The sequence below is a fragment of the Podarcis raffonei genome, chromosome 3 (genome assembly GCF_027172205.1).
Source record: "Podarcis raffonei isolate rPodRaf1 chromosome 3, rPodRaf1.pri, whole genome shotgun sequence".
In the NCBI taxonomy this organism is placed as follows: domain Eukaryota; kingdom Metazoa; phylum Chordata; class Lepidosauria; order Squamata; family Lacertidae; genus Podarcis; species Podarcis raffonei.
The window spans coordinates 30,824,039-30,851,233 of NC_070604.1; the positions used below are offsets into that span (position 1 = coordinate 30,824,039).

The 27,195-nt window shown below is 42.0% G+C and overlaps 1 protein-coding gene across 2 annotated transcripts in view; it reads right to left on the bottom strand.

The window, feature by feature from the left end:
- Positions 1 to 27,195, bottom strand: part of MBOAT2 (membrane bound O-acyltransferase domain containing 2) — a 70,615-nt gene that overhangs the window by 26,259 nt on the left and 17,161 nt on the right. Inside the window, exons 2-3 of one of the 2 annotated variants that reach the window (XM_053380950.1) lie at positions 23,326 to 23,471; positions 22,614 to 22,691 (exon numbers count right to left, since the gene is read on the bottom strand). The exons of the other annotated variant lie outside the window; for it this stretch is intronic. Coding sequence (XP_053236925.1) covers positions 22,614 to 22,691; positions 23,326 to 23,471 — 224 coding nt within the window. The remainder of the gene's footprint in view (positions 1 to 22,613; positions 22,692 to 23,325; positions 23,472 to 27,195) is intronic. 2 annotated transcript variants of the gene reach the window in all.

The window sequence follows — 27,195 nt, forward strand, 5'->3', positions numbered from 1 at the left end:
TCCAACACTGTCTACTCAGGCAACACTATCACTGCATTTAATAACATCAGCCACATTTGTCCCTATTGAAATGCATTTTGTTAGTTTTGAGACAGTTCTCCAATCTGTTGATGTCATTTTGAATCCCAATTCTGTCTTCAGTGGCATTAGCTACCCCACCCAGTTTGGTGTCATCTGTAAATCTGATGAGCATCCCATCAACACCTTCAGGCCCAGGGCAGAGCCATGTGGCATGTCCCACTTGTCACTTTTTTTCCAAGATGACAAAGAACCATTAGTGAACACTCTTTGGGTTCGGTCAGTCAACCAACTACAAATCCACCTCACCCAGTCCACTTTTTACCAGCTTCTCTGTAAGAATATTATGGGAGACTTTGTCAAAAAGCATGCCCTGATCCACCAAACTTGTAACTCCATCGAGAGAGAGAGAGAGAGAGAAATTTGTCTCTCAAAAACTTATCCCTATAGTCTTATTTTTAGTCTGTGGTATGGGAAGGGAATGGGGAGCGGTTCTGAGAAGTCGCTTCCTTGTACTTGGACCGTTCCCTTCCTTCAACACGGGGGCAGGAGCACTCAAGAGATGGTGCAGCCTGTCCAGAACCTCTAGAAGCAGGACAGCCATTTTAGGGGTGATATTTTACCTCAGAATTTACTTCACCCGCTCCGCTAATGATGCCTGCCAGAACCACCAGTGGGTTTGTCAGTAATGAACACCTCACCCCCATAATTTTGTTGGGCCGTTGTGTGGTTTACTTGAAAGGCCTTAGTGACCCAGTGTTGCATCCAGCGGATTTGCTTTGCCTGGGAGTTTTATGCCACAGTCAACTGAGGTGGCTTGGTCAAACAGGACTGTTTCCCCACTCTTTTTGCTGAACCCGCAGGGTACGGATTGTATGTACCTTTATGGTTTCTTTTGCACTCGGGAGATTTCTCACTATGATGGTTGCCCGGCAGGGGACCTGTCCAGCTCCAGTGTGTCACTGGCTGACAGCTTCTAATTTTCTACTGAGGAAAACTATGCCTATCGAAGCATGGTGCAAGTTTTATTCAACACCGTGCGACTCGCAACTACCTCAAAATGTCTGCTACCCTAGTCTCTCATTGTTCCACAGGTTTGTTCCATGGAACACCTGGGTTGTATTTTACTACATAAACTTGAAATTGCAACTTGGAGTAGCTGCTTTTCAGGGCAGAAAGATAGCAAATCGACAGCTATGAGAACTGGGAAGGTCTAGAGTAGAAAACTGAGGGCCAGCCCCTGTCTACTATGACTGAGTAAACTAATGGAAATGCTAATCATTCTGACCAAAGACATGACCATTTTCGACCAGAAAATTCAAGCGTTCAAAACAGCCATTAGCTATTAAAGTTATTTCATATAAAAAAGTAGCTTCGGTTTTGAGTGCAGGCACTCATTTCCCAACTTATCTGATAAAAAAGAAAATCTAATATTCACAGTTGTAGATGAAATTTGGCAGGGGGCCGTGGAGGTAACACAGTGTTTGATAGCTGGAAAATCTGTAACTGTAACTGTAATTCCTATTACACAGTGCCCACTCCAACACCAGATTATTTCATTAAGTATTACAGAAAGAGGCATTCTGATAAATGCCATTTATGGTAAGAAAGATGACATTTCAAATAATGAGCACTACAGAAAATGAATTCGAACACAATACTACACACAGTAATTTGACACACAAACTTTATGGTCTTAATATTCCCTTACCATGGTAGAATCTGTAGCAATGAATATGGAAGTGCACATTTTATGTAAAAAGCCAATGATAGCAGCACTGAGCATCTGCTTGCTTATAACAGTTATTAATAAGCTGCATTAATTAAAATTCTTGTTTATACTAAATGATTTCAGCCATAAAACAAATGTGCATAGCTGTTCTTAAGCAGCCACAAATTCTAGATACTCCCATGAAGCCCAGAATCATATTTGGGAGTTAAATAGAAGCAAAAAGAAGAAAATAAAATAAGGTTTATCTGTTGCCATGCTTATACAACATGCACAGGAGCCCTTAACACCTGTTCCTCTAAGCAAGTCCTGGATTCCATCCTATGCATGCCTACTCAAAGATTCCAATGATTTCAATTAGACTTGCTCACAGGTTAAGTGGGTACAGGATTTCAGCCTTAATGTCCTAAGCTCTAATTGCACACATACTGATGTACCAGATTCCTCCCTTCCCTCACCACCCCCAGCAACACAACCAGCAATTAACTTCCAAAATTAGAATTTGTCACAAGCCATTGGAAGTTGTGCAATCTAAACTTCTTGGACAGTTCTGCTCCTTACCAGGCAGGATATGATTCAATTACTGTTTTCCAGTGTGCAAATTAGGTAGGTTTGTCATTAACTGCAAAATGGAGCTAAATCTAAAGTTTTGTAACTAAAACTAAAGTTATACAACAGGTGTTAACAGCTTTTAAGAAATTCACAGAGTAGTTCCTCCCATCTATAACCCTCATGAGTGTTTTCAAACTAACAAGTGGGGAATTTGGGGGCTGATTCAGATACTTTAACATTTTCCATACTACAGAACAGTCATCAGAGGTATTACTTCTGCAAAACTGAAGGTGGCTATTCAAGTATTTAGTAGCAGCATTCATGATGTTTGGACTTATTGGCCTTCTTTCTATAGATGAGTATGAAAAAAATACTATTCAAAAGCAAGACTCAGAGAAATGCCACTGTACATCCAAAATTACGTTATTCACCTCATCTTTGAAAGATTAGATCAGCACACTCAACCAACCACAGAGACCTTTCTGGCCTTCAATTAGTTTCACATTAATCCTTTCATCAGAAGAAAAGCCTGCAGCGAGAAGGCATCTTCATGAAAGTCACAGGTTTGTTATCCTTCCTTTAATCATTCTCATCCAACGGATAAGCATGAAACAGCATTTCACTACATCAGTGGGGGACAAACTCTTTAGGCAGCCAGTCCCTTTCAAAATTATTTTCCTGGTGTCCATGTTAACAGGCATGTCCACTATCATTCTGCCACCCATTTTATGCGGCATGCTTGGAAAATCTGTGAAAAGGAGTTACAGCAACAAAAAATGCCTGTGCGCATGTCAGGGTGCACCAAAACTCTTCCAAGGGTCACCAACAATGCAGGCCAATGACTGTCTACTCGTAAGCAAGTTTGTACAGAATTGTAGCCTCAAATGGCTGGCTTCAACTGGTATTGCAGGTTGCTCACCATTACAAAAGACTAATTTGCTATTTTCTATAAAACGGCTCTGGTTTTCCACTATACCTTTTATTATTTATTCCTTTTATTGCTGGGTCTTTAGCCTTCTTCTTGTTCAAAATGTGTTTTGTGGGACAAACTGAATTTTTTTAAAAATATGAAAGCTGTTTAGAACTGCCATAAATAAAGACATAATAAAAAGATACAGACATTGTAAAGCAAAACTCTTAGCGGCTTAACTTTAACAGAGAACTGTTCTACCAGTTTCCTGAGCTCAGTGGCCAGCATAATAGCCCTACAACTAAAAAAAAAGCTACACAATTAACAATATCTTTAAAAATTACATTTGAGGAGTTTCTAAAGTTTACTTTTCCTTGTTTGGATAGGCAAAGTTTGAAGTGGTAACACATTAAATGTACTATGAACACAAAAAGGCACACCACTGGCGATCAGACAAGGCTTTCGAACGGCAAAGTTGCTAGCTGCCAGTTTTCTTCTAGGCAGAGAGACTGCATCAATTGATTAAATGCTAAGTATTGTTGCTACTTGTTATTTATAAAGGGCTGGCAATTGCAAAGTGCTTTACAAGCTTTATTGTGCTCTCACAACAGCTTTGTGATGACTATTATCCCCGTTTTAAGAAAGGGAACCAAGGGTGACAGACCATGACCTGCCAAAAACAAGTCCATGACAAATGAAATTTTCTCCCCATCTCTCCAGTTACTGAACTACATTAGCTCTTCAAATGGGGCTGTAATCACTCATGGATTTCGCTTGCATTGTACTGTATATTTTTCAATGAATTATTTCCTTTAGAACCATAATGGTCCCTGCGCATTCCAGTAAATCAAGGCATTAACAATGAGGGATCTGGGAGACAGTCACATTGTTATTACTGCTACGCACCAAGGAAAAACAAGCGTCTTTACTATTTGTGCCTGTCAACATTTTGTGACAAGACAAGCTGAAAATATGGCACACATTTTCTCCCTGGTTCTCAATAATGAAAACTGTAGGGAAATCAGAATCAGCCCTCAGATTGTCCTTTCAACCACTCAGGTTTGGGTTTTATTTTATTTTTACATCATCTTGTCTCTTTCATATGTCTCCGAGACAGAAACAAAAGTGATTTATGCAGAATTATCTTTCCATCCTCCTCCTCTCAATTTGTCTTTATTCTGCAACATATACAGTACACCACAAATCTAATTATGGTGGGGGTTCAATTGTCATTTCTACGCATTCACTGAAGAATTCATCAATGTAACAGCCTGTATTTTTGCTTTCTCATTAAAATCTTGCAGCATGCTTCAACTTCTCTTGTCTGTTTGCTCCAGAAACTGATGACGCTATATCTACGGCAGCACCTGGTATTCTCTGCTTTCGTACTAGGGCTTTTCAGGCAAAAGCATAATGACCTGTGTAGCTTCCACTGACTTAGCTCCTCTGATGTCACAATTAAAGTTGAACCAAACAGGGAGAGGAAAGCTATGGACATTCACGTTCTTGAAAACAACCTTTATTTTTTCCAGTGATTTTGCAGGAAGTTGTTTGGAGAGAAGAAGAAGGGAATGCACAAGCATGCGCCAGAACAACAAGAACACTTCCCCATCTTGCTGCAGTGGCAGAAAATCAAATACAGCATGGCCCGGATGAGACAGACGACCTGATCCAATTACAGAGTGTAGTGTGCAGAACCAGGCTTGTGTGTGCCTTCCATTTACTGGATCAAAGTTGCTGCTTACAGATAAAAACATATAGGAATCCTTGTCCCAGTATAGATACTAGATGCTGCGCTACATTGCTTTCAATGGGATATAAGTGCATAAGTATACTCATATTGTGTCTGGATCCCACAGAAGGCAATGCAGTACAGAGACATTTGCATTCAAAAATGCATCCCGTTTAAGATGCAGTTCTTCACGGAGTAAGTGACAGTTACACGGAAGCCTTCTCTGCATGCCAAACTCCCCAGAGAGATTCATCGCCTGCCAGCACTGTGTAGTGGAACAGGGAGCAACAGCATGGTTGCCTTTGCAACAGGCCAACACTTCCACTTACCCCATCCCCTCCATTCAAAGCGAAACAATGCGAAGGCCTCATTTGCCCTTGATGAGATCATTGTGCTGGCTATGTGCTCCTTGATTGGCTGAGAGCACATTGACAGCAAGAATGGGGTGGGGGAGACACTTTGTTTAGGAAATGGCACCAAAGCAGCTCCTGAGAGACAGGTAACATAACAGGTGCAAGGGGGGGAAATGCATGTAAGCTTGCATGCACCTTTTCATTGCCAAAAATCCTAACCCTAGATAACTTGGTTCAAACCTAGTGAGAAAGCATCCAAGGTGGTATAGACCCAAATAGAGTTTTAGTTCTCTTCTTCTCCAAGTTATTTTAGCACACAGAGCATGTCTATTACACACATCTCACTCTAAGCAACATACTGTCTGTCTCTGCACATCAAACAAAACCATGGTTTGGCACTATATGCATGAGAAGGAAGGAACCGCCATGGACCTTGGTTCTATGCTTATGTCTACAACAGAATATTTCACTTCATCCCAATCTGCTTCCAACTTTCCATATCCTTTTGCTTCAAATGTCCCCAGTTTTGACAGCCACCAAAACAGCTGGTTCATATTTTTCAAGCTTCCATATCATTCAAGAAAGCAACTGATTGGATCACCAGCTCTGCAGCAGAAAAGGAAATGCCCAGCTGCTCAAAATACCATCTCCAAATTCAGCTGTCGCTAATATAATAAATTGAAACCATTTTCTGTAATTCTGTAAATACCTGGGTATTTCCAGCAAGCTTATACTTTGCAACATTAGCAGAATACTTTGCATTACACTTAGAGCAGGGAGTGGAAACATGCATATATGAGGTATGCAGACTGTTCCTTTGATGGAATTAATATTTCTGCAGGAAAAGTGAAGTAGCCTGGAGGCACTGATACTTAAGTGGTCGTTGTTCCTAATCTCAAAGGAGAAAGCAAAAACTAAGTATAGGCCAGGGGTCAGCAAATTAAGGCCCGTGGGCCAGATGCAGCCCGCCGGGCTCATTAATCCAGCCCACAAACCTTGCGGACCCTGCTGCCCACTCAGTCAGTCCCCGTGCTAAACCGGCGCGGAGGCCTCACCACACGGTGAATGACTTCCATGACGCGACACGGCTTCTGATTGGCTGCTGGAAGCTCCTGCAGCCAGTCAGAAGCCACGGACGCCTCTGGGCGGGCGGCAACACTGGCGCAGCCTCTGCACCACTGCCGCTTCCTACCACTCAGCTCTTCCTGCTTGATCACTTCCTCTCGCACGGCCACCTCAGCGGGAAGGAAGGGGCGCCGCCCAGAGGCAGCTGAGTGGGAGGAAGCGGCGGTGGCACAGAGGCTGCCTGTGCCGCTAGGCCAGCGGCATGGGCTCTGCGCCCTGCCGAGACAGAGGCCGTCGCCGACACTGCCAAAGACAAGGCGGCGGCATGACTGGCATCGGCGGGGGGGGGGGGGTCCTTTCAGGAGAGGTGGGTGCTTTTGGGAGAGGGTGGGTCTGGCCCGCCACAAGGTCTGAGGGACAGTGGACCGGCCCCCTTCTGAAAAAGTTTGCTGACCCCTGGTATAGGCTCTTGACACTGCTTTATCCTCATTGACCTCATATGCTAGATGTGCTTTTTTTCTTTTTCAAGCAAGGCATGGCTTTTAAAGACCACTTCGAAATTATCTGTACACCTATTGTTAAAATTGGGAACTTTTAGGTGAGTAGAATACCAATTCTACACTACAATATTCTTACATCATATGGCTTCCCCTGCCCCCTCCCAAAAGAAAAAGAATACAAAGAGCAAAACCCCTCAAACATGCAGTAAAAGACTGGTTTTGACCTTTACAGCTTTTTCTCAACAGGCATTTTCTTTTCTGCAAAGCATGCAGATTCTCGTTTCTCCACAGACACAGAAATCTAACAGCAAAAGACTCTTTGCTGGAGGAAAGAAAGAAAGCAATTCTTCTTTCTGGGGGAAAGTTGCAAATGTTGGAAAATGTAATTTTGAATAGCTGAAAAACTCAACGCTCATTGGATCATTTCTAGGAATCTGGTGCAGCACCTTTTATTTTTGCTTTCATCATGCATTGGTGCAAATGTGTGCAATTTTATTTTATTTTTTTAATGGCTTGAGTCTGTGAGATACTACCTGTTTTGAAGCCAACAACAGAGCTATCTGAAAAGCTCCTCCAAAATACCAGCCACATTTTTGCACGTGTGTTGGGGCATTTCTTAAAACGTGCAGCCTATGAAATATCACCATATATTAAAACAGACCTGAAACAGACCTTCAACATGTTGTGCACATGTGGCATCACACACTCTGCATCCCACTTGTTCAATGCAGTCATGAAAAGGAGAGTAAAAGCACAAGTGGATGCTTCCAAACAAGAGATCTTTGTTATTTCCCCAACTCGGAGAACTGTGATTAGTCTTGTTAAAAATCCAGTTTCAATCTGTAATTTATGAGCCTGCTTTGTTTCCCCAAGTCCAGTCACCACAAGGAACATTACTTAGCTTAAAAATGGAAAGTGAAAACTTCTAAATCGCAAAACTGTGGTCATGTCAGAGGAGGATAAGGGATGGAAATGCACAGGCCTGCTGCTCACTGCAAAACCTTAGATTAAATGTTGTATCAGATAAGGGTCTCAATGAGCAAGTTGGTTTCTGCTCACAGACTGAGCAGACCTTCTTAATATTAGCTTCACTATCCTATTACAACTTTTATTAAGCGTTACATTTTTGAGGTGTTACACTAATATACAGCAATTAATGCTGACACTTGTTTCAGGCAAAAGAGAGCTGTCAAAGTCATTAACTGAGTTGCCCCCCAAGCCACATAGTCGCTTGTAGTGAAGCCAAATATTGGAGCTCAAGTTTATGGCAGCTTTCAAAGCGTTCCTATGTGCAGGCAAAAGTCACCTAGAATGCCTTTCCAAAGTTCTATTCTTGCCTTTCCAGAAACACAAGCTTTTAGAAAAGCAGCCAACTGGACACTTGACAGAATGAGGTCTTAATTAGGGCCATGAACAAACTATCATACCTTGCATTCACCGGTCACAGACAGTGAACTAGAAGCCACACAGAGAAAAAGACTAACCTAAAAAAAAACTAACCTAACCTGAAAGAACGTCTCTGTTAAAAGAAATAAAAAGAGGAGGAAAGTAAAACAAAGTTCCTACATACGAAGTCAAAATGGGCATGCTACTACTTGCCTCTCAATGATCTTAACAGTGTGGATTAAAGAAATACCTTAGTAAAGAGCAGCTCAAAACACCCAAATTCCTACTAAAACAAGAACTGTAGGGAACTGTCAAGGAGCAATTAGCTTTTGTTTTGATTCAGACCATTTGATCACATCTAAAAGTATGCCGTGCTTACCTATCAAAATAGGCTGCAAGGTTAAACCGGCCCTTTGAAGTTAAAAAGGGCTTTGATATAGACAGCAATTGCAGTTAGACATGAAAAACCAACATCAAGTAAGGTAAGACAACGCTGTTGAGCGCATATTTTACATCTATGCTTTTCCTGGCGTTTTACTGCCTACTGGCACAATGCATACAGACAAAAGCATAGACACCATGATGCAGTAGGGCCTAATGGATGCAGCAACCAGTGTTAGAAACTGAGATATAAAAGCTATTCACTTAAACCTGGGTTACAGGTGCGCTAAAGGAATGTTTGGGAACCCTTTTTGCACAAGATTACAAAGCTGAAAATGAATTGTGCATATTGTTAGTGCCAGCTAAAATTTGACTCGCCCAATAGCACAGGGGGATCCTGGCACCCAGGTATCTTCACTTGGTCTCAAGTGGCCAATAAAGGTAAAGGGACCCCTGACCATTTGGTCTAGTCGTGACTGACACTGGGGTTGCGGCGCTCATCTCGCTTTACTGGCTGAGGGAGCCGGCGTACAGCTTCCGGGTCATGTGGCCAGCATGACTAAGCCGCTTCTGGTGAACCAGAGCAGTGCACGGAAATGCCGTTTACCTTCCCGTCGGAGCGGTACCTATTTATCTACTTGCACTTTGACATGCTTTCGAACTGCTAGGTGGGCAGGAGCAGGGACCGAACAACGGGAGCTCACCTCGTCACAGGGATTCGAACAGCCGACCTTCTGATCAGCAAGTCCTAGGCTCTGTGGTTTAACCCACAGCGCCAATAGCCAGGTGCAAAATGCTCCCAGCGCCTGGCTAATTTCGAACACTGCCTGTAATTTACCAATTTTTCTTCAAAATAATCAAGTAATAATCAAGTGGGAAAACTAAAAACAAACAAACACCTCTTCCAGTTCCCCTTTGCAAGTGTTAAAAAAAGCAATAAATTAAACATGTATAGCCCTCCATAACTGACATGATAATTCATATATACTGTAAATCAAAGTACAAGTTTTTTTATAAAAAAATATTTATTAAAAGTTTAAAGATTACAGAAAGAAGAAAAAAAGAGAAAGATTAAACAAAACAAATCAATACATTACAATACATCAAAAAACAAAAAACAATACATCAAAACAAAAACAAAAGCAAAAACAATTAAAAACACATCCAATATTTCCATATCTTTGTCTTTCATTTACTTGTTTCATCAACCTCCTCACACCTCCCTTTTTTGTATTCTAGTTATTAATTATTTCAGCAAATCCTTTCCATCTTTCTCTGTTTTCTGTCATATAATTATCTTAATTTATTTTAACCTTATCTTACCATTAATACCATAAAACTTATTTGTACTTAACTCCTTATAACATTTCTACTAAAGCCATGTAATTTCATTCCAACATTTTTCTAACACTCATTAATTTTACAATATTTCTATAAATAAATTTTTAAACTTTTTTCCAATCTTCTTCCACCGTCTCTTCTCCCTCAAAGTACAAGTCAGAGTTTATCAGAAGTCATGACTGGAAGAACCTGTGTACTGACTGAATATATTTGTATCTGATATTGGAAATATATCATAAAAAGCTATGCACACTTACTAATATATTATTATTATTATTATTATTATTATTATTATTATTATTATTATTATTAGCAGCAGCAGCAGCAGCAGCATTTCAACTACAAAACAAAACGAATATAGAAAGTGACATTGCCTAAACTGGTTCACCTGAAATAGTAAGTTAAACTATGGCTTAGCAAGATCACACAAACAGTGCATACTCTTGCTATGCCATACTTTGGCTTACAGTGTGGTTGAAAAGAGGCCTATTTTTAAAACGCTGCTAAGAATCATCTGCATAGTCTAGCACAAAAATGTGGCTGCTCCGTTGGCTTCACTAAAATGCTCCAATGCCCTTGAAACACAGTACTCTGTTGCATATGACGCAAGAGGAGGGAAAACAGCCCAAACACCGATGCATCAATGGTAACAAGCAGGTCTGACTCTTGCTATTCTGAAGTTCCCCCAGCCTAATTCAAAAATAACAGCTCATCTCAGCACTCTGTAGTGATAAAGCAGTCTCAGGCTGCCAGATTATTAAATGGCAAGTCAATTAACAATCTTGCACGTAACCAATTAATAGTATAAGACGTTTGCTTCAAAGCATAAACCAACCCTAATAACATGACTCACATTGAAGAGTGCAGTATTTTTTTCGGCCTAAACCTTTTTAGAAAGAGAAGTTTATGGAATGCAATGTTATTTTCTATTACGTATTATTATACCTGTTCTTTTGTCACTTTCTTCTCTGGTATACAATCCCTGGAGATTCACAGCACAGCCACTGAACTCCAGCGACACACTTGCAGTAAACACAAAAAGCCAAGTCTTGTCATTGAAAGATTTTTCCAAGCTAACACACCAACATTCCAAAGAACAACCTCATCCGTTCCTTCAATGCAATGACTACTAATCTCATTTTACAAGCAACCTCGTATGCTGTGAAGATGGTGAAAAGGAACATACGTTTCACTGACTTTTTTCCCCCTCCCTAAATGCATCTGATTTTGTACCGGAGTCCGATTTATTTGACAGGAATAGTTTGTTGCTGTAATAAAAGCACGCAAGCAGTACAAGTATGACTCAGAGCTCATTTGCTCCCAGTCAAATCACTTGGCAGCCTGACAGGTGGAGTAACCAGCCTTACAGAAGCATCAGTAAAGGGATACAGTTGCTGCTTTCAATGAAAACTGAATAGACAGTGAGAAAGAAATGCCTTCACCCTTTGAAGTTCTTGTTTGATGGATTGAAAACAAAGCACTGTACGACAGGATTGTAATACACACACAAAATAATAATCTGTGGTGCTTTTTTGGAATAACCTGTCCACGTTCACCAGGAGATACAACTGTGCTTAGAAGATAAAACTTCTACAAAAACCTGACTGGGTGGTAATTCGATCCTCATCAAGCTTTCTTTTCTTTTTGAAAGAGCAATGGAACCCCATAAGGACTCTAAACTTTCTTTCCTCAGAAAAAAAACCAACACCTAATGCATCTCCTCAAACTGTTCATGAAACAGAGGGAGTGGGGACATTTCAAAAGCAGTTAGCCATATGGCACAGATGCCATGAAATGCAGTCAACCGTGTGCACCTAAGCAGCAATCCATATTAAAATCTTTGCTAGGAAGTACAGTTCATCCAAAGCATACTGGACTGTATCATCATCATTTCTGCACTTTCACAACTACAAAACCTGGAGGTTTTACTGTGATGCTTTATATAGAGCTACATGTTTTTAAAGGAATGCAGCTCCCCTCTTCAAATATACAATAGCATCACATGGTTCCACACACACACACACACACACACACACATATGGCAGGAACTGTTAACAAGAACCTACCTAAACTAAGCAGGTTTCAGAGTTAAAGCCCAGATGGGTTCGTCTGGTTGGCAGATTCTTGCACAAGGCAGAAGCTCAGATGTGCACACAAAGCTCCCACATGAGAAAGGGGTTCCCCACACAAAACCATCCATGAGCTGCCCCCAACTTAAGGAGTGATCAAGACTAATCTTCACTCTGGGATCTCCTGTGCTTACCACAGCTCTTGCAAAGCGCTCTCTCTCTCTACTGTGTGGCATGTAATTATGCATTTGTATCATAAATTTTGCTATTCCATATATGGATTAGTTTCACCACAGTGCATGGAGACAGGCAATCAGTGGCTGGAGGAGGAAAGCACAGAGAGAAGAAGAAAACCCATGGTGCATCTGCAGCAGCACAACCAGAAGGACGCCTTCATTTGCCCCAGTTGTAACAAACCTTGTCTCTCCCGCATCGGTCTCTACAGCCACAGCAGGTGCTGCAACCTTCCAACAGCTTGACCTCACCCCCAAAGGCGCACTCCTCCATTGTCTCCCGAAACAGATGGATGCCAACTCTGGAACTCTACTGTCTATGTCATCAGCTGAAGTGCCACTATTATTGCTCCCAACTTCACGAGCAACTCACCCATAGTTCCCTTTGGTCTATCTAGATCAGCGGTTCTCAACCTGTGGGTCCCCAGATGTTGTTGGACTACAACTCCCATCATCCCTGAGCTCTGGCCTTGCAGGTTGAGAAAGGCTGATCTAGATGCTCTCAGCAAACCCCTAGGACTAGCCTACCTTTTCAGAGGTAACAGACAGTGCAGGGACCAACACTGGGGAGGACTGGTGCATACGTGGAGTTCTTTTTTAAGCTGCAGCCAGTCTTTAAAAGGCAACCTGCACTCTAATGGAACATCACTTCTAGTTCCAGAATCTAATTTTGTCTAATTTAGTAACAATGCAGGAAAAATAATAAGTGTGCTGGGAAAGATTACACACTTCCGTCCATTTGATTTATTCCCTGTGTATACGCTTCAGCTTCCAAATTAATGTTGAGAGAAATCCAGGTTTGGACACTCCTAGGATTCCCTCTTAGCATTCATTTGTATTCCCTCGTTGGCTGTATTTCTGGTTCTGACTCCACCTGACTCTCCCTGCCCATACAGCATTTTTACATTCGTTTATTGCCACCAGAAACTCTATTTGCCGTCTAAGGACCGTTGTGTCACTCAACAGGTAACAGCTCTTTTTTAAAAGAAAGAAAAAGACAGAAAAAACACATGCACAGAAACTGAAGCTGTCATGTCATTCTTGCAAATGTCATTATTACTTAAAAGAAGAAGAAGTAACTTCTGTCTTAGATTGATGTTTATCCTTAAATTAGACTGCTGCTGAGTGAAGGTCAGCAAGAACAATAGTTTAATATAGAGATTGAGAACCTGCTCAGCCTCGTCAAATATTTTTTTTAATCTGCAGCCAGATTGACAAGACAGCTGAAGAGAAAGCAACTACAGGAAAAGAATGTGAGAGGGTAGGTTATAAATTACCAAGTCAAGGATGCTTAACAAAGGAATAGAAAAAAAATCTTGCAAACCAGACATTTCAAACAGTCTGCTATAGCAAATTGTGTATGTTATAAATATGAATTTTGCATTTCTAGGCTCAACGTCACATTTTCCACATAGTTCATATCTTCTGCATAACAAACAAGCATTAAAAAAAATAGAAAAGTGACACACAAAATATATTAACAGATAAAGCAGCAACATATATTTATACTTAGTTCTTAAACAGATCGCCTATGTTTTTAAGACAAGTCTTTAGCAAAACTCTGTACAAAACAGAACCTGTCTTGGTCTCATGTAATAGAAGGCATTCCTCCTCAATGCTCTTTTGAGAAAACCACAGTAATTACCCATTAGTTCAAGCCTTCCCTCTCAGAAACAATTCCTTGTTATTGTTTATTTGTCTTCCCATGAGGAAATAAGATCCGTCACAGTTGAATCTGTTCATTTTTCCCAACTGAGCTCTTGCTGAGCCAGGTAATACTTGTTAATTAACTGAATGTAAATAAAAGCCATTACACATGTTTATGGCACAATAAATACACAATTCTCACTCATTTATTACTGGGAATGCAAACATTTTACCGGCAAAACATTGCTTTTGTTGCATAGAATTATGCCCTGTAATCATTTCTCACCTAATCCAGTACAATCAATTGTGATACAAGTGTTACGTAAAACATTGCTGCAGAAATGTGTCCTGGGCATTTATTAGATATTGCCTGCGAGATTATTAGCAATCTGACGCAAACTTCCAGATGCTATTTTACAAACTTTCGGAATGATAAAATAGGTGAGAATGCATGTCCTTACTAATTGTTTATATAAAATTAATCTGCTGCATATTAAGGTTGTTGTTTTTTATTACCAAATGCACTTATTCTAAGAAATATTTGTGAACTACATGTAGAAAAGGGACGCGGATGGCGCTGTGGGTTAAACCACAGAGCCTAGGACTTGGCAATCAGAAGGTCGGCGGTTTGAATCCCCGCGACGGGGTGAGCTCCCGTTCCTCGGTCCCTGCTCCTGCCAACCTAGCAGTTTGAAAGCACGTCAAAATGCAAGTAGATAAATAGGTACCGCTCCGGCGGCAAGGTAAACAGCGTTTCTGTGCGCTGCTCTGGCTCGCCAGAAGCGGCTTAGTCATGCTAGCCACGTGACTCAGAAGCTGTATGCCGGCTCCCTCGGCCAGCAAAACGAGATGAGCGCCGCAACCCCAGAGTCGGTCATGACTGGACCTGATGGTCAGGGGTCCCTTTACCTTTACCTTACATGTAGAAATGTCTGTAACTTAATTCGTGATTCTTAGAAGTGGACACAAGCAACATGCTCCCATCCTTTTGTCAGATTTTCTTGCTTTCAAAATTCTTCAAAGATACACACTTCTCCTTTCCAGTGCTAAAACATAAATCTCCCATTCCAAAAGAACCCCACTGCCAACCACAAGCATCTATGAACTCCTTCAGTGACACTGTCTCTTCATGGATAGGTGTGGGCATTATTGCACCTTATTTTTTAGTTTCTTCAGTTATTACTGGTTCTGGGTTTTTTGTTTTCTAAACATATTGCAGGGAGAGGGCCCAGAAGTACTGTCAGCTTCGCTTGGAGGCACAGAAAATTCACATCCTGCTTTGAGCTTTTTGAAACAATACAATAATGAGCTTTTTAAGGGCTGTTACTTCAAGGTCATCTCTTGGCATATGCGCTACAGTGTGGGAGTCATAAAGCCATGGCAGAGGCTTGTAATACTGCAGGGTGCCTCCTGACCTCGGTGACCAGCACTCTGTGCCTGGCAGTGTATAGAATGTATTGACCTTATATGGAGTTGTGTTTCCTCTGGGCAGTGTTTACCTTATATGGTGGTGGGTGTAGTAAAAGCCATGACCGGATGATGTAACGTGAGACATTGGCAGACCGGCCATGCAGGCTGAGGGGAACAAAGGATAATAAAATCGGAGGAGAGTAAGAAGAAGGAGCTGCTCATCCATCCTGAAAATACTTCTGTCTCACTGTGTCTTTTTTCTATGCTGTGCACCATTTGTGACGGCTGGATTCCGTCAAGTGGTGCCCCGTGTGAGGCTGACTAAATGAATACGTCTGAGGCTGACTAAATGAATACGTCTGAGGCTGACTAAAAGAATACGTCTGAGGCTACTAAAAGAAAACAGTCTGAGGTTCGACTAAAAGAAAACCGTGTGAGGCTTTTCGATCCACGCAACGGCATCATCGACTCACCATCCCCGGCAAGGGTTGCAAGCGCTAATCATCTTCGGATCCACGGTGAGTCGATCCCTTTTATCTTGATTTTAGAAAAATGGGCAGCTCTTTGTCTATTCCCCAACAGAAATTTTTAAAAGACTTAAAATTTCTCCTCTCCTCCAACAAATTGGAAGTTCCTGAGGGTGATTTGATACAGCTTATTCTGGCCATTGATGAGCATTGCCCCTGGTATCCCCAAGATGGAACTTGGGAATTAAAACATTGGGACAAAATTGGAGCACATTTTCATGGACACCCTAGCATTGGCGTTCGTGTTCTGAATGCATGGTGCAAGGTTCGTTATGCCATGGGCTCTTTATCACCAAAAAATATCTCCATGGCCGTATTGCCAACATCATCTCCGGCTTCTTTAATTCAGCCTGCCGTGATGCCGTCTGTTCCGGCACTCGCCTTGCCAGCACCACCAGACCCCAAGCCTCCGGACTATAGTTCCTCGCCAGAGGATCCAATCCTGCAAAAATACCATGGTCTGGTTGGCAATGATCCTACTCTCTCATCGACAGAACCAGCTACCCCTTTTCAATGTGCAGTCCTTGCCTGTTCCTTAATTCAGGATACTGTGGCATTTCCCGTATAGTGCCGCCTGCTGGTGCCCCAGCAGGAACCAACCTTCTGACTTTAAGATTTTGAAAGAGTTGCAATTGTCAGTAAGGGCCAAAGGACTCCAAGCCCCATATACGCAGGCGCTTTTGGAAGCCACATTAGCCCAGCTCTTGGTTCCAGATGACATAAAGCTTTTGGCCCGTACAGTGTTACCTCCATCAGCGGGCGTATTGTTTGCCCACGAATGGGAAACTGCCTGCCGTGCATATGCTCCGGCTTTATTACAACAAATCAGAGGGAATAATCCAAATATTACCCTCGCAGACGTCCTAGACGCCATGATGGGGCGTGGTCCCTTTGTTCAGGCTTCAGTGCAAGCCACACTGCTGCAAATCTTATTGAGGGATACCGCTCTTGCTGCTAAACAAGCAATGAGAAAAATCCCAGAACCCAATATTCAATCAAGGTGGGGTTCAATCAGGCAAGAGGCAAGAGAATCATATTCTTCCTTTATGGACAGGCTGCTTACAGCAGTGAGTCGCCAAATTGAAAATCCTGAAGCCAAACAAATAATTATCAAACAATTGGCCTTTGAAAATGCCAATGAGGATGGTAAGGTTGCATTACGACCGATAATACACAATCCTACCACAGACACAGCAGCCATGCTTCGCATTTGTCAGTCTGTAGGTACAGCCACCCATAAGGCTCATCTGTTAGCGGCGGCGCTAAATAAAAACCAGCCTGTAGCCACCGATACAACATGTTTCCAGTGTGGCAAACCAGGATCACCGATACCCAAGTGTGGGTAGAACAGTGGCCTCTACCAAAAGAAAAATCCGCAGCGGCGGCCCAGCTTATTTCTGAACAATTGACTTTCGGCCACACTGAACCGTCCTCATCCCACTGGCTCCAGCAGACAGGGAACGGTTTGCTTTTACGTTGCCAGTATATAACAATTCGCAGCCCACCCAGCGATATCAGTGGGTTGTCCTGCCTCAGGGCATGCGGAACTCCCCTACACTTTGTCAACATTTTGTGGGCTCCAGCATGCGGCCATGGCGAGTACCTTCAACTGCGGAAGCGCCTTCCTAACCATCTGCCTCGCCATCTTTTGCTGCACCGTTATACAAGGAAGAGAAGCAGACGACCCAGTCCAGTTGAAACCATCATATTTCACCTTATCAGCTGGCAAGCCGCTGTCATCAGAATCCTACTCTGGCTGGCAGTATCCATGGCTCAGCCACTCTCGAACTAGAAGAACAGTGTTGTTGGTTGTTGAGTAAGACTTTTAGGGGAGAAAATTATCATAAGATATGGAGGGATAATATTTTTGTACAAAATATGATTATGTTTGCCAGTTTATTGCATGCTTCTAAATGTTGGTTGTGTGTGCACATGCCCCCTTTTGCCCGTCATTCAGGCTTAATGCTTCATGGTGTGCCTGTTAATTGATCCATGGGCATGGTTATATTCTTGGCTTCCGGATGGAAGTTGGCTTCAACATTTATTGATTTTAGTGATCCTTATACTAGTTATTTGCGTTATTTTGTGTTGCTGTATACAATCTATTCCTTCTTTAATCTCTGTATGTACTGCATGGTTCTCCCGTCAGCGGCCTGCTTCCGGCCTCACAAGAGTCGCCTATCGTGCTCGGTATAACCGTATTGGTAATGAAATATATGACTCTGATTAATAAAGAAAGAGGGCATGTGGGAGTCATAAGGCCATGGCAGAGGCTTGTAATACTGCAGGGTGCCTCCTGACCTCGGTGACCAGCACTCTGTGCCTGGCAGTGTATAGAATGTATTGACCTTATATGGAGTTGTGTTTCCTCTGGGCAGTGATTACCTTATATGGTGATGGGTGTAGTAAAAGCCATGACTGGATGATGTAACGTGAGACATTGGCAGACCGGCCATGCAGGCTGAGGGGAACAAAGGATAATAAAATCGGAGGAGAGTAAGAAGAAGGAGCTGCTCATCCATCCTGAAAATACTTCTGTCTCACTGTGTCTTTTTTCTATGCTGTGCACCATTTGTGACGGCTGGATTCCGTCACTACAGAAGGCTTGGCCATGCCTAATCCAACCCCAACATATTTACTTTTGCAACCAAATGCTATTTTTCCCTCGAGCGCTCAAAATATGTAAAATTGTCAGAAAACAGACAAAGGCAAGTTTCTTTACAAAAGAAGAAGAAGAATACACTGTTCTAAGTGTCAAATCTGGGGCTTATAAGTCAGCTTCCAAGTAATCATTATCAAATCTAAAATACTGTTGTCTGCAGAATGGAAGACTTCCACCTAAGACATAACCATTTTGCATTCAGTAGCCGATATACAAGGAAAAATATTCTCCATTCATGCAAGTGATATTCAGTGCAATCCCAGACATGCCCATTCAGAAGAAAACACTGTTAATATCAATGGGGCTTACACTTACACAAGTTCCATAATGGTTTCTTATATGAGGCAAGTTTCTGTTGAAAAAGGAATATGCTGTTTGTCTATCTTAGCAGTTCTAGAAAGACTACCTGTATCCTAAACCATCTAGCAGGTCCAAGCTGGAAAGTGCAAATATGCTGCTCAGCATAAAACACACATTTCATATACATTTCATACACTTCTGAAATGCAACGCAAATTTCTTTCTGCAAGGAAACCAGCAACAACCATGCAAATGGACTTACATAAGGGAGGGTAATTTCACACCTCAAAATCTCCAGCAGATTTGCCATGGATATGCCAATTTTACACTCTGAGGTCCACGGCATATGTATGTGGCTATTTTAAGTACACCTGTTGCCTATTTACACTTTGCGTGTTTGTTTGCTGTGCGGCAAACAAAACTGCAACAAAGCACAGTCACTGTCTGAAGACGTCTAGAAAAGTGGTCTTGAATCTGATAGGGACCCCAAACCTTCTAAATTTAATTTTTGGGGAATTTAAAAAATGAGCAGGTGTCTATTGATTATGGTGAAAATGAAAAGCCTGAAAGCATGGCAAATGCAGGCAGCTGCTATAAATTACTATAAACATCCTGTTAGACTTCCTGTAATCAGCAAATGAATGGTACTTCACTCAATGCCGAGTCCAATTCCTCTCCAGCCCGTTCCCAAGAATATGGGAGGAGTAAACAAATTACACACAAATCACACACAAATGTACAATATAGTGAAACCAACAGGTTGGTTTTTCTTAACCAAGTTAAAAGCAGCCTATGAAGGCTGCAGTTTTGAGATAGTAATTGCAAACACCTATCTGAAGTTCTCCACAAAGAAGGGCAGGGGAGGGGAGTCAGCAGGAAAACTGCCATCAGGTCAAGGGCTGAGCCCTCGGGCAAACATACTGCTCCATCACTCAAAATCACAGCATCCCATTAAAACATTACTTGGAGTCTCAGTTTATGCAAATCTTCTCCACCAGGTTTTCAGCAAGTTTATTTAAGGTACCCCTGCCTGTACGGGCCAGTCTTGACAGACTCTAGGGTTGTGCGCTCATCTCACTCAAGAGGCCGGGAGCCAGCGCTGTCCGCAGACACTTCCGGGTCACATGGCCAGCGTGACAAGCTGCATCTGGCGAGCCAGCGCAGCACACGGAACGCCGTTTACCTTCCCACTGGTAAGCAGCCCCTATTTATCTACTTGCACCCAGGGTTGCTTTCGAACTGCTAGGTTGGCAGGCGCTGGGACCGAACGACGGGAGCGCACCCCGCCGCGGGGATTCGAACCGCCGACCATGCGATCGGCAAGTCCTAGGCGCTGAGGTTTTACCCACAGCGCCACCCGCGTCAGCAAGTTTACATGATATTAAATGTTTTAACTGCATCTGAATTAACATCAGTCCGAATCTAGTTACCTACACCTGTGCTATAAAACGGCTTTAAAAGTTCTTGGTGCATTAAAATGGAACAGGTTCAATTTTGTTTGCACTCTTACATAAGTATGTTGGGAGGCTACTATGTACACCAGCTTGCATCCCCTGTTCTATACTATCATTTCAAAGACTAACACTTTTAAGTAGACTTTCATAGCCATCCAAATTACACTTTGCCATACTGATGACTTGAACTATTGAACTCATAGTGTAATTAGCCAGTTAAATGTTCAAAGCACTTAAATTGTATTATCTATACCATAGCTTTCCATGTATCTACCTACCTACCTACCTACCTACGTATCTACCTATCTATCTATCTATCTATCTATCTATCTATCTATCTTATCTATCTGTTGGAACTCTGCTTCCTGAAATGGATGAATAAGGCATTTATTTGTTCTGAATGTGGATTCCTGGCCATGATAATATCCAACAAGGACATTTCAGTATAGGCTATATATTTCAGTATATAACTCACTTTGGGAGCTTGCAAAGTACCGGTATACTTTGGCTCATTTTAACACAAGCTGTCAAGATTCACATTAATGCCAAACCAGGTAGAAGCAAATCTGCACAGAAGGGAGGGTGCCCACAATTCCACAGCCCATTTCCAATTTGAAAGCCACAGTTAAATCGTATATACCTAAAAAATGTAAAGTATGAAGCAACCATACCAAACTCCTTGCCATAGCAGGAGTGAGCCTTTGGACCCACACTGCTACAGATAAGTAAGAGCATCCTCTTGCACTGAGTAAACACAACCCTCCATATGAAACAGTTCTATCACATCAGGCCCGTAAGCATTTGCTGTCTATGGCCATTCATATTACAGTATGACAGAATAAGAGAGAAACCAGCACACAGCATACATTTCCTAGAGGACAGCAAAGATACTGAATAAAATGAACCCAGCTCAATAAAATATATATATATATAAATACCAAGCTATGCTTACCCAAGGATAAAATTGTGCCATGTATTTTTGATTCCTCAGAAACGAAGCGGGAAAATTGAATGCTATTGAGTGGGGGTTTTTTTACATGTTCACCTGGCAGGGGAGTTAGCACTCAGATGTATTACAAGTCTGCAAGTCAGATAATTTATGAAGCAGCAATGGAAACATGTTAACGGCTATGTACTTAAAATTACAGCAACCCCACCCCCCCGGGCTTGATTCCGTAAACAGTAGGTATGACAAAGCTTTTGGCACTTTGAATAGCAAACAAGAAGAGCAAGACATTGCTACACAAGGTCTCTTCAGGGAAATATACATTGGAAACGGTAGTGTTTCAGGGTAGGAGTGCTTGCACTGATATCACGGACAATTTGTTCCTTTAAAGCGGGAGTAGCTAACCTTTGTCGGCTGAAGGGCCACTCTAATGTTCACTAACCCCTCCAAAGGCCTCGTGCCAGCAGTGCTTGTGGCCACCCCACACTCTTGGCATGTATGTACACACTAAAACAAAACAAAACTCCAGCTGAGAGGTTATCACAGAATCAAAGAATTGGAAAGGACCACAACGGTCATCTTTTTGCCCAATGTGGCAGTGGCAGTGGTATAGCGGCACAGCGACAGTTGCCTCATGCGCAAAATAGTTAGGAGAGCAAAATTTCAACACCCATTGCTGCCTTGATACGGCTGCATGCTCCCGTTGCCAGGCTCCATTGAAAAAGGCTTCTCCAGGTGAACCTGGAAGTGGCCTCTCCAGACAACTGAATGACTCTTCTTTTCTGATCTCTGCGGCTGTGATCTCCTGGGTGACTTGCATGCCTTAGGCCAGCGGTGGCCAAACTTGGCCCTCCAGCTGTTTTGGGACTACAGTTCCCATCATCCCTGACCACTGGTCCTGTTAGCTAGGGATGATGGAAGTCGTAGTCCCAAAACAGATGGAGGGCCAAGTTTGGCCACCACTGCCTTAGGCAGTTGAATGCACACTCACCCACCCACTCTGCATAGCCCTGGGCGCTGCAACCCATGCTACGAAAGGTGGGGCTCAAACCCCCAACCCATCGATTAACAGTCTCAAGCTCTACCAGCTGAGCTATCGCAGACATCCTCTCTGCTCATTAAATCATCAATCTGATTAGTGGAGAGGGAGTAATTAGCATTTTCCATCAACATGTTGGGCCAGGTCCCCCAGGTCTGTATCTTCTTTTTTAAAAAAAAAGAAAGCCTACACTTTGACAGCAAAATTCAGTGTAGTACTGAATGGAGCCCCAGGAAAATCAGCTTGGAGGGCTATGTCAGAGCTCAGGGAGGGCAGGGTAGCCATCCCTGCTTTAAAGCTCCACCCACCTGCAAATTATGTTCTTTCACTTTGAAAACATAAAAGTGTGTCAATACTCACTTGTGCATATTTTCCACTCCTATAATGATCATGATATAGTAGGAAATTCCACTTTGTATAACAAAATGTAAGGCATACCTAAGAATGGGGAAATGGTTACAAAGTTTGGTTAGCCGAAGTAGTTTGCGTATTTTGTCAATGTTAATTTCAATTCTAAGCAGCAGCAGAAGAGAAAATATGTTTTGCCCAAATTAACTCATCCAAAATGGTTATATTTACCCGTTAATTTTGACAAAGGCTGTGTACAGGCAATAACTTGTAAAAGATGAGAACACCCTCCCATCAGATGTCAAGGAGATAAATATACAACTTTTAAGAAGACATCTGAAGGCAGCTCTGTATATTAATGTTTAATTATTTATATTTGTTGGAAGATGCCCAGAATGGCTGGGGCAACCCCACCAGATGGTCAGGGTACAAATAATAAAATTATTATTGCTGTGAAACTATCACTGCCCATAGTAACTATGTTCACTGTGCATGTCCCAACGCGGTCCATGGTCATATTTGTTTTGTAAGGCTTGTAGTACTTCAAACAGAAAAGCAGACAAGCCTTGAAATCAAGCAGCACTGATACAACAGCTAGCAGGACCAGTGGTCAGGGATGATAGGAACTGTAGCCCAAAAACAGCTGGAGAGCCAAATTTGGGAAACCCTGGACTAGAGAAACCAGAGCCTGGATACAGCAAAAGAGAAAAATCAAGTTACTTACCATCCAAAACAAAAAAGTGCAAGATAAAGGCCCAAAAGGGTGGCAACAACATGCCTTATAAATGGACTAGTTTTGCTTGAATGAAGGTAAGTTCGAAACCAGATAGCAGCAAGCAAAGCAAAGAGCTGGCACACTACAAAGTTGACCTGCGGAGAAAAGAAAACTCTCATCATTTTTTTGCGGTTAAGTGTTTTTACTCACTGTTGCAAAGCAATAAGGCGACCAAGTCTTTCGCATTTTAAAAGCCAATCTTCTTGAGAATCATTTGAATCATTTGTGAAGCTGGTACAAATCTCTAAACATCACGTCGATCATAAACCCTTTGATGCTCCAGAAACGTTTCCCACAGCTGTTACCAGATGTGGATCCAACATGTCAAATTAAATCAGTTTCAAAGACACTAACAATTGGTCCAAATCATATGCCGGAAACACAGGAAGATTGTTTTAATGTAATTCATTCCAATAAGAAAGTTGCCTTCTCCATATGCAGGATTAGTAAGTAAAAACACATATCTGTAGGAACGGAAACAGTTACTTCTCTCAAAAAAAAAAAAGTTATAAAGGCAACACATGACAGAATATTAACCAAAGTTCTTACCATATGAAAAAATGAAAGCTATTTATAAACTGAGATAAAAATGGGTGACTGTAAGACATTGGATACCCTTAAAACTCAAAGTACATGTATTATTTTCATAACCAGAAAATGTGTAAGATGCACTGTCTAGGTCACAGGTATACAGAACCAGAGGTCTGCTCCAATAAGACCTTTTAAGTGTTGCCATTGAATATGCAATGCCAGTTTCTTCAAGCTATTTCTGCCGCACAAACATGCATCTATATACATACAAAAATACTGCAGCTGTTTTACCAAATGTAAAGCATATACAAATCAGACAAACGTACTCCCTGTTATTAGACCTCATGAGAAAACTGAACAAAGACTCTCTGCAGGCCACTTCCGACAGGTGAACAGGGCCACCCACCTGTTATCACATGCCATCAGGTGATTCAACTGACAAGCGTACTCTAAATGCGCTCCAGTTTATTCTTTTACAGCCCTGGCTTGAAGTTAAGCCACAGCTGCAAAGATTCCTGCTAAATGCAGGGCTTGCGTTCAGCACCAAATGCAAGCCCTGCTTTTGGCAAGGATCAGCTTCTAGTGGTCCCTGCAGGGCTTGTATTTCATGCCCAATTTAAAATGCATCAAGTCACCCCCTGCATGCATATAACTGTAAAAACTTGAGGGGGCAGATAGTTTCTAACAATAACCTTCATTATCCTGAGTAAGATATAAGTACTGTCCACTGCAAACTCTAAAACAGACAATTTAGAGCTCTGGAAATGTCCTTTTGCAGATTTGAGATACCTCACCATTCTGTAGAATGTTATTTTGGAATACAGAGGAGGCAGCCATATGCCACAAAATTAATTTAACACCATTTAATATTGTGTTTTTTTAAAAAATTGATTTTGTGTCTGCATAGCGATTTGTCAAACCTCTTTGGGACTTATTTTTTATTCAAGGAAGGCTTTTTAAACAAACTGCAAAGACAAGTGTTCATGTTTGACCTACAGCTTTCATGAGTCCCAATGGTTCACAGAAGAACTGAAGTTTAAATGTTATCAAACATACAAATTGTGTTTGACAGCATGGAGATGCAGCAAGGATGTGCGGAGACAGGCCATCACAGGTATGAGACTGAAGAGCTCCATATTCAGAAACCGACGAACCGGTGCATTAAGTTATGTTTCAGGGCAGAAACTATATGTTCCCAAATTTATCTTCATCTGCTAGGGCGGGCATAGGGAAAGGGTATTCACTGGGCACGAAGGGAGTACTTAATCAGCTCCTTGTTGAACAATTTCTCCCACAAAGTTTCTCTCTGGCAGGCTCGAAAACTAGAAGTCTGGCCAAGAATAAAAGCAGCCTGGGGGAAAAGACAACCCAAGAAGAAATTGGCATGCAAGTGGGAGGACTAACTTCTCTGCTACCAACAACCTTACCGCACACATGAATTAACAGAGAAGTTATACACTGTGCAAATTTGTATGCATCCAACTTCAGTTCCAAATACTAGAGGAAAGGAAGAGGAAAAACCAATCCATCAGGAGTACAGAAAGAGGGAAGCAAGGAAGGAGCTAATACATGCTGAAGTGAAAGCATTCCACCGTGGATGTCAAAGCATTTCAACAATTGCCATTAACACATATAATGGTCAAAGGGAGAGGGAGAGAAAAGAAGAACCCCCTAGTATGAATAGGCCAAGACTGGTACCATTCAAACCTACACAGGGTGGCATTAATGCCATGCTTTGATGGACGGGCCAGTCAAAAGCCCATCCCTTAAGAGTATACAAAGTTAGCTGGAGTTTCCTCCTCCTTCTAGCTACTTGGTTAAAGTGTAAGTGGACCAATCCAGGCTGGAATTCTCAGGAGAGTCAAGGTTGACTGCAAGGTTCTACTTTGGCATAATGATGTGGTAGCTGGATTTGCTAAGCCCTCTCCAGGTGCAATAGCTTACCAATCAAACAATATTTCTGGATTCTGCTACTCCAAACTGCTTAAAAGCAGGAACAATTGTGCCTATTCTCCAGAGTTATCAGAGGCAGAGAGTCAAATTCCTGATTTTTCAAGCCCGGGAAGCCATATTAAAACCTTACCGGCAAAGGCTAAAAAGCTGTTTGATGCTGGCACTGTTTCAGCCCAAGTAACCTCCTATTCAACAAGCCTAGCAAATCCTTAAAGTAAACACCATTATTAAAATTAACAATCCAAAATCCTATGTTGTGAAATTCATTAATCTTTGGGTGGTGTACTGGACTACACTGCAATTAGCAATACAACCCCACCTATCATTTCACTGAGAAAATTTCTAAAGGAATGTGAAGAACTACTCTTCATAAAAAAACTGTATTAAACTTGCATTCATAGTTTAAAATTTAAACAATGGCTGCTTTTAAGTATTATTGCAGTGCCAGACAAAAGGAATTATTCGTTCTCAACACATTACTATAAAGAAAGGGACCAATTGTCCTCAGGCTCTGAAGTTCATCTCCAAGTGCCCTATAACTATGAATCTCTTTTACAACTATGGGTCTCCTCCTCCCACCCCTGAGATTCTATAGAGCCTAGACATTTCCAGAAAAGAGTAGGGCGGAAAAGATTTTCTTAATTCATATCACCAATGAAAAATTAATATTAAACAAACAGAGGAAGAAGGAAAAAAAGAAATTGGGGGAGCTGCAAAAATGCACAACTGCATTAAAAATGCGATATATTGCAGCTGGAAGCAACATGGTTTATATTTTCCCCATTTCTCTTACTGTATTCTCAATGCCTCTTTCTCATAAGCTCTGTAAGTTACATATGCCACAAGTGTCAGCAATTCCCCGTCCCCTCTCTAGTTAACTCGGCCCACTGTGGCATACATTTCCCCATCAAATAATATTTGGATCATGGGTGGGTTAGTCATAACATGATGGTCCCACCTACACAGTGGGTGCATTCACACATCACAGTAAACCATGGATAATGACTCACTGTATACGCAAAGGTCTCACTTATTATTTACTCCTTCCTGCTAGCAAACAGGACAGCAAACCATGATCTGTAGCTTAGCATTACATCCTCCCTAGAGACTGTGGTACATTTCAGTCCAGACCAGCGCTTTTCCCCCCAGGGGGTACTCAAGGTTACACAGTACCGGCACCTCTTTTTGTTGTTAAAAAGCGTGGCACTTACTGCAACAACTTCATTATGAGTAAAAGGTAAAGGTAAAGGGACCCCTGACAGTTGTCCAGTCGCGAACGACTCTGGGGTTGCGGCACTCATCATGCTTTACAGGCTGAGGGAGCCGGCATTTGTC